Genomic DNA, 9,034 nt, shown 5'->3' with positions numbered 1-9,034 from the left:
TCATGTTGAGCATATTTTACTAACATGCAATTCTCAAGATCCGTACAATGTGTACTATTCACAATTGGCCCTTGTTTAATTTGTATTAAAGAATTTTTTTTGTAAATTCCTGGCAACCCAACATGAAAACTCATGAGACTTAAATTTCCTCTAATACTAACCTAAACACTAGGAAAGCCCACAAACCCTAACGCAGTCCTCAACACTATGCATCACCCTAACTTTACACCATTCATGATAATAAATAGAGTGTTATTTTTCTAGAGTTGTAATTGTTCAGAAGTCCAACCCACCTTCAGTTTACATCATCGGAAGAGTGTTTTTCTTCTCTAATCTTTACGCCAGAAAACTCCATAAGAGCTGGGTTGCCATGGTTAGGACAGATCTAAGTAGTGAGTTACATGTTAGAGTTGGCCAGAGTGTCTCTTTTAACACACAGCAGGCTGGGTCACGCTGAGGGGTGAGTAGAGGTTGGGAAATGGTCATATGAAAATGTGGGCCGCGTCTGCTTTTCTCTCCCATAAAACCACACAAACGAGGTGGAGGTAAAGACAACAATCACGATATTGGATCACAGCCCTTGAAACATGCAGAATGAGTTTTAACGTGAGGTAAATTCATATTTTTAAATAAAGGGTTTAAATCACGTTTACACGTAAACATTGGAACTTAACGGATATTCACTTTTATGTAAATGAGGAACCGTTTGAAATGTGGACTTTAAGACTGGAGGCTAGCGCTAATAAGTCGGTTGGCGCGAAACATCAAAGCGAAAGGTGCAGCGTTTAAAGTAAACAGCAAAGTAGACCAAAACGGCGCGCGGGCGAGACATCAAAGGCGTCCGACTCGCGAGACACAACCCTTTTTTCTTCCTTCTGGCTGCGCGCGAGGGGGACACCAGTCGCGTCCGATGCGCTCGAGAGTGGTGGTGTTCGCGCCGCTCTCTGCACTTACTTTCTTATAAGTGATCATGCGCGCGAGGGGGCTTTGGGGCGCCGTGGTGGTGGTGCTCGCGGCGGTGAGGGTTGAAGTTCGCGCTCGCGGGCTCGAGCATTCCGCGGCTTTGGACGCCGGTGGGAGATACGTGCTGAAGTGGGGTTTTAATGGCACGAGCATCACGTTTGAAATTGAGGCTGAGACGAGGGGCTACGTAGGCTTTGGCTTGTCTCCGAACGGGGCCATGGCGTCCGCGGATCTCGTGATCGGAGGGGTCGCCGACGGCGTGCCTTACCTCCAGGTAAGTCCGTTTACTGACCGATCTTAAGTTTCACTATAGAGCTGGATGTTAAAGGGGGCTGTCTGGTGGTCTTCCATGGGGTCTCAGTCTTTGGGGCTTGGCCGAGGTGTAAACAAAGTCACTCAGAGAAGTTTCCGGGAGAATGCTTCACCTTAAAACACTCTGAAACTCACCAACTTTTGAAGTCTTCACAACGGCAGTCAATGGAACCAGACGTCACAACAGGACCAACATAGCCATTCTGTTTACTATGCCATTGGCACTCTACTTGCGGAGTGTTTATGTGACGTAATGCTGTGTATTGTACAGTCTTAGACATGTTTAAGGGTTCTAGGGTATTTTGATGTTTCATAACAGCAGAACCTGATTTGGTACTGTACAGAACCATTTACAGGAGGGTTTTCTAGAACCGTGTAACCAGGTGCAGAATCATATTAAAACGGTTCCCTCATTGTAATATGTAGAACTCTAGCTTTTACCAAAGAACCCTTGGGGAACCCAAGTGGCAATGTGTTTGCCACCCAAATTTGTCACCTGAAGTTTTGTTTATAATATTGACAGTGGTACAATAGAGATAATACTGTGGATTATTTATTATTTGGTATTTATTTATTAATTATTGTTGTTTATTGCCTTTTTTTTACTAATTTTCTCACTACTAACTCCCCACCTCTTCAGTGATTCTCCCCCCTGATCTCTCAAACACAGTGCCACCAGCCACGAGAGGATGAGAGTGAGCATGTTCTACCTCCAATAATAGTGAGGCCAACCCACCACTTCTTTTTGAACTCTCACTAATGATAGCCATTAAACAGAGCAGGACTCAAATCTGATACATCATCTAACATACGCCCATGTTAGAGACAGAAATGAGAGTGGGAGCCCTCACACCACTATGGATGGCGTTGTTTACTTCCAAACAATGTAGAAATTTAGAAAAACAAAACAAAAAAAGGAATACCACCTTAAATTAATGTATATGTCCGATGTGAACTGAGAGTCCAGAGCTGAAACAAATGGAGAATTTAATTTCCTTTCTCCTGGATCTTTTTTAACCCACGTTCATTAGCTTATAAAACCCTTTAAGGTGGTCTTCCATTTGTTTCTGAGCTCTTGTGTTCTCCAGAAGGCTGTTAAAGGCGGTCTTTTATACAGTAGTCTAGTGAGGAGAAGGAAACTGGCCTGTTGTGATCTGGATGGGCATCAAAGGCTCCTCACAGATCCCAGAGAGAGTTGCCTTGAAGTGCTGCAACCCCTTGCGGTGGTTTGACATCTCTGAACAAAACAGAAAACATGCTGTAGTCCAACAAACCACTGGATATCACTGGAGAAATTATAACTTGTGCTGATAGGTAAAAATAAGACATGTCCTCTAAAATTTTCTACAAATTTTGCTGCAACATTTTCACTTATTTGTAAGATTATCTAATAAATCATAATGTGAACCTCTTACACTATGGGATCTGTATGTGAGCTTCTGTCCACTCTACAGTTGTAGTTGATTAGAAGTCCCACCACCTTCAAAATATATGATCAGAAGGGGATTTATTGCCCATTTTTATATGTTCTAACTCTTACTCTTGAGGTCATGAAGGCATTCTCAGAGGCAGGAGGCAGGGTGGCGGGTCAGAGGGTAATCAAAGGACCAAGATTGCAAAGCATTGTGGGAGAATGTTACACTGGAGAACATACTGCTGCTTCTAAACTGTTGGAGCCTAGGGATGGAAATATGTTTAGGGTTAGTTTCAGGTCTATGGACAGGTTTATGGATATGATTAAAATGATGTTTTTGACATGGTTAGGATTATGATTAACATTGTTTTAACAGATTTTTTTCGGTGTCAAAAATTCACTTGTAGAACCACAAAAGTACACATTGTACAAGCTCTGGTTGTCTTTTAGTCAAATATGTACAAAATCACTTTGAGACCAAGATGTTTTTGCTTTTTCAAACTACAAACAAATAAATAAATAAAATTAGGATTTTGGAATTCACGTGCCAAATAAACCAAATCCATATATAAGAAGCCATATTCTATTCTTTTTCTCAATAATTTAAATTAAATAAATAAACATTAATAACATAATTGTGTTAATTATATCAATATTACATTTCTAATGTACTAATGGTGTAATATTTCTATACCTATCCAACCACATCAGCAACTGATCTGTGGTTTTTCTTGGGCACATTGACCCACCATCCACACTTGTATCACCATAATTTCATGTTCAGAATTGACTAAACTCTGACCATAGCGAGACCGTGGAAGACTGTCCTCTAACACAGAACCTCCTGTGTCTAAGGGAAGTGGATGTTTACTTCCACAGCTTGAGATGAACCATCTCTCCGTTCGTGTAGAACACGAGTATACACCAGATGTGCTCCCCCACAAATAACATGAGACATCTGCTGGACGCAAGGCACTGTGGAAGAGTTTGGACACTCTGGATTAGATCGGAATTAACTCTGCAATTGATCTGAATGGAAGTGACTCTTGCAAAACAATAGCCAGCCCCCTCTCAGCCCTTTGCCAGTAATTAATCCATTCACAATTAAGTATTTCATTATTTGAAGTTTCCAGAAAAGGTTTAGACACATGCACATTATATAATAATGTGTAAGTTACATATGCCAAATAGGTGCCAAATAAACCCACATAACAAGCTTATAACTTGGGTTAATGGAATATTTATACTCATTAACTGTGTATATACAGTGGGTATATTGTAAGCATCTTATGGTTGAGTATTTTTTGGGAATGTTGCAGGTATTTTGGAGATATTTCATTGTTGGGACTATATAATTTGTGTTTTTTGGTGTATTTTGGGCATATTTTAGTTATAATTTGGTATATATTGTGTAAATGTTGTGTACATATTGTTTTAGCATTTTGTGAGCATACTGTAGGCATTTCTGTAGTATACTGGTGTTTAAGGTTGGCATGTTGTGGATATATTGGTTTATCGTGACAGTATTTATGTTTTGTGGTGGTATTTAGAATTAGTTGTAGGGTTACTTTAATAATATTTTTAGTGTTTCATGTGTATATTGTGGTTGTTATCTTAGAATAACTTGCTATAAATATATATATATATATATATATATATATATATATATATACAGTACGCCTTTATTATTATGGGTATATTGGTGTCATTTATAGATATAACTTGGGTATAAAATGTGGGTCTACAGTGGGTAAATATTGGATATAAAGTGGGTATATTGTGAGCATACTGTGCATATATCCTGAGTATATTGGAGTGTTTTGGAGATTTTTTGTGAATATATTTTGTGTTTATTTGGATTTTTGTTGTAATGTGGACTTTTTTATGTATATTTTGGTTATTTTCTGTTAATCTATTGTGTACGAATAGGTTTCTTGAGTTTCCTGTGATTATATAGTGGGTATACTCAGGTTTTCATGACTATATTTTGTAATGTGAGGGTTGTATTGTGGGTTAACTGTACGTTTATTGTAAGCGAATTTTTGGTCTTTCATAGATATATTGGGGTTGTATTACTGGTATAATTATATCCTTTCAGCAAATTTGGTATAGAATTTGGGTTATTGTGGGTTTATTGTGTTGCGAAATGGGTATATTGTGAGTATCAGTTGGACTGCAGTGAGCATACTGTGTTTATTGCGATAGATCTATTGGGTATATTATGGGATTAAAGTGGGTATATCGTTACGTAGGTCTACAGCAAGCATACAGTTTTTATTGTGGGTTTATGTCTTGGCAGTGTTCAGCTTGTACTACATCATCCATCATTGCTGCCGTTTCGCTGACACTCTCACTTCCATTCTGTCTTCATTAAGAGTAGTATTAGATTTTTTACTGCACGATGAACTTGTCCAGCAGGCCTTCGCTGTCTTTTATTAATCTGAGTTCTGCCTTTGGATCACTTTCTAGTGTCAGTGTGGTTTGATGAATTTAGTCATTTATGACTGTGCAAGAAACCTCTGAATGTTTTTAACTACTGCATCTGTCATTACATCAGTAAAATAGTTATAAACATGACTTGTCGCAGGTTAAATTATGCGTAGTTCTTGTTGGAACAAACCTCATATGTTCACTATTGTCTTTTATTTGTGCTGCTCTTAACAAGAGCCAACTGACAGAAAACTGAACAATATGAATATAATTAATTCAAATAAAATAAAATTTTGAGTGTTGATAAAAACTGAGTGTTGCAGTTTTGCCGATACATGCTTTTCTTCTCAGAGTTTTCATATGTTGTATTTTCTTGTTTAATGTCTTTATTCTTTGGATGGATGTGTACCAAGCCCTCGACACTGAGCTATGCCGCAATGCTACTGTTTTTCTTTTTTTGGGGGAGTGATGGATCTCCAAAACCTTTGGGATGAGTTGGAGTAGTGTTTGTGATCCAGAACTAAAAGCCCAGCTGTGGAACCTGACCTCATTAATGCCCTTATGATATGCTATCAAAGCCTCAGAGAAATGTTACACAATCTGAAGTAGGCTCTTGGACACTCCTTTAAGAATCTTCAGCAGGGTTCCTCTGTTTTTAAGCAGGGTTTGGCATCTCCTAGGGTTCTGGAGGTGGATTTTTCACATACCTTGCCTTGAGTAATATCCCTCGTTCAGGGCATGTGCACATTTATTTGGGAATCTGGAGCCTACCACCCCACAAATTGTGAACCAAGGCCACCCAGTCTGTTTTACTGTGGTTTGCCAAATTCAGTAAACAATGGCTTTAATGAGTCATTCAGATCCTGCTCTGCTTCTGACATCAAGTGGGGACACTTTAGGGCTGTATGGCCCCCTGAGTATCTGAGTATCTCCAGTCTCAGCCCTATTGAGGGTGAGCAGGTACACTGCTGTTTCCCAGATGCACTTTACTGGGGGGCTGCCAGATAACATCACTCTTTCATTTGTTACATTTCCAGTTCAGATATTTGCAAGCTTGTTTTTAAGCAACAAAGTACGTAACACAAAGTCTATGTCCGCGATTGTCACAGTTGCAAAACAGACAACCCCATAGAGACTATGCTGTTGCCTGCGCAAGTGACATACGCTGTTGTATCTTTTTCTTATGTGTCGGTGACTGCAAACACTAGAGCTGAATGACAAATATCTTCCTCAAACTTATGTAATACACAATGTAATGGTGTCGTAGTATCAGATTTTTTAATCTGTGAAGTGCACTATGTAGGGAGTAGGGCGCTATTTGAAACATTTTGAAACATTTCAGCATTTTGTGATGTCAGGCATTTTCTCATTTCTCATAGCTATTTTTTATTGGAGTCGTCCATGTTTTTCCCTTGTTCCATATTTTATTTGTTGACCATGAGGTCAAACCAATGTCAGGGGAAATCTCTGGCCATGAATTGGTTGCTGTCTATAGCCTTTGCAGTGTGGAGAAGAGTGGTAAATATTCTGTACGTCATAAAATGAATTTGATCTATTTTGTTCTGACTGGAGACCAAGTGTAATCACGGCATTCTGTGTCGTCTAGGTGTGTATTACATTCCTTGGGCATCAACCTACAGCGAAGGGTACAGCATAGAGTTCGCATCTACACAGTGCCTACACATTGACTTAGTTATAGATTCGATTCAGGAGGTTAAACTGGCATAAGAAACAGTCACTGAGTTTCTGAGCAGCTGCAGGTGAGAGTCATTGCCAAGGTTTGTAACCAGGAGAGAGCTGGAACTATGATCATATAGTCTCAATACGTGAAATAGTTAATTCTCTGTTTTGAGGAAGGAGAACCCATGACTATTAAACATCTCCACTCTATGAATGGTGGTCTCTGACTTCTGCACACTGCTGTAACACTAATGATTAATATGCCAAAAGCTGAGTCTATTTCCTGTGGAAGATATTCACAAATATTCAAAATCATTGCACTACGTCTAATGAATGGAACTCTCTTTCTTCAGGACTACTTTGCAGATAGTAACAGGGCTGTCCACAAAGATCCTGTGCAGAACTACAGACTGTTGTATGGAAGAGAGAATCACACTCATACTGTGCTGGGCTTCAGCAGAGACCTGGAGACCTGTGACCCCAATGACAGAGCCATCACGGTGGGTGACATATTTCATAGTAGTTCCTCCTCAGCTTGCAGAGCATGCTTGTTTTGTCATTGTGTTAACAGTACAACAAAACGTTGTCCCCATATAGGGACCAGGGAGTGGTTGTGAGTAAGGTACCTTGCTCAAGGGCAACTCAGCCCTGGATGTTGAGGGAGGAAACAGTGGTCTTTCCTCAGTTTTCCTGCTCTTTGAGGGTGATGGTGAATTCAGGCTCATGCCACTTCTCTAAAATTAAAGCCTGAACAGCTGCCAGTTAGAAGTATTTCAGGAAATAATTCTTCTTGTGATTTGCAGACGATCAATCTGTGGTTGGTCCTTTAGCTGAAAGGTTCACTTTCTAAGCCTTTGTGGTCACTTTAAAACAGCCAATATACTGACACTTAGATATAGTTTAGATTATATACTACACAACACTACCCATGTAAAGTAATCACTTTCATAAACATTGCTTGCACTTTTTATTAGCCATTCACAACACTATAATTATGAAAACAATGAGCATATAATTATTCATTTAGCTTTATTCTCATTTTTCATGTTGAAGAATACCCATTCCAACTGAAGTTATGACTGGTCATTGGTTCTTTAAGAGCCCACACTGTTGTTTCCCCAGGGCAGTACCATGCGGGTGATCTGGGCTCTACACAGGGAAGATGTCGGCCCTTCAGGGACCCAGTATCATGGAGCAAACAGAGGAAGGAAAAGCTTACGCTTTCTAAACCCTGGGACCAGCACCAACATTCCACCTGGAACCTCCATCTACGACATGAGAAACGTCAACGTGAGTAAAGTGAACAAGGTCAGCTAGACGTGAGCTAGGAAGGGGCCGGAGATATGTTGTGATCCTGAACAGAAAATACACTTCATGGTCAAGTATTTTTTAGACTATTGGAGAAGCTGCACATGAGTCTGTAAGGTCGCCATGTCCAATGCCAAGCACCAGTTAGAGAGGTAGGTCCCAGCTTTGGGCTGTGAATGAGGGTAACTATAAATGTCCACTAGGTTCTCCAAAGGTTCTTCAGTTAAGGAAATTATTGTAGTTAGAGCCATGAGTTTGGTATAGAACCATCTGCATTGTGAAATGTATTTTTAAGATTTTAGCACTTGTCAAATGACTGGATGTTCAAACCGATGAGACACAGTGTGTACAATGTTCAAACAGAGGACTGAAAATGTGTGAAATGGCAGCACACCAGAAATTGAAGATTAGCTTTGGAGAACTTTCTGGAAAGCTTCATTTCAGGTGATCTTTTTATCCTCCTAAGACAGGTGCCAGTCCCCGACAAGGACACGACGTACTGGTGTCAGATGTTTAAAATGCCGGAGGTTCAGAAGAAGCATCATATTATTAGAGTAAGTAGGAGTTTTCTTCAACACTGTCACTTCTACACAGACCCCTTAGTGGTGCGCACTATACAGTGGGTGATGATGGTCCACTGCTTATGACACTGTACAAGATACAAATGACTGACTACGGCTGTGTCCAAGTTGTACACTATACACTATTAATATACAGTATATAGTATGTATCAACCTTAAAAGTGTGAGTATGGTTTCTTAGTACACAAAATTTTACAAATTAACCGAACATGATGAACTGTGGCAGTTAGGCTTAAGCTGAAATATCTCCCTCCACACTGTGTAGTGCACAGTGTAGATCATAAAAAATATTTTTCTGCACTACAATAATGCATTTTATATCAGATATTAAAAACATTTGTATTCA

The 9,034-nt window shown here is 39.7% G+C and overlaps 1 protein-coding gene across 1 annotated transcript; it reads left to right on the top strand.

Moving 5' to 3' along the window:
• Nucleotides 1–970: 970 nt before the first annotated feature.
• LOC136685334 (DBH-like monooxygenase protein 1 homolog) lies at nucleotides 971–8,661 on the top strand (the record flags this gene model as incomplete). The annotated part of the gene is made up of 4 exons (XM_066659355.1): nucleotides 971–1,237; nucleotides 7,153–7,299; nucleotides 7,922–8,089; nucleotides 8,578–8,661. Coding segments are annotated over exons 1-4 (666 nt in total), but the record flags the coding sequence as incomplete, so codon positions are not given.
• Between the last annotated feature and the right edge of the window lie 373 nt (nucleotides 8,662–9,034).

The sequence above is a fragment of the Hoplias malabaricus genome, unplaced genomic scaffold, assembly GCF_029633855.1.
Source record: "Hoplias malabaricus isolate fHopMal1 unplaced genomic scaffold, fHopMal1.hap1 scaffold_472, whole genome shotgun sequence".
Taxonomy (NCBI): domain Eukaryota; kingdom Metazoa; phylum Chordata; class Actinopteri; order Characiformes; family Erythrinidae; genus Hoplias; species Hoplias malabaricus.
The sequence above is the reverse complement of the archived record's forward strand: the minus strand, read 5'-3'. Positions and strand labels throughout refer to the sequence as shown.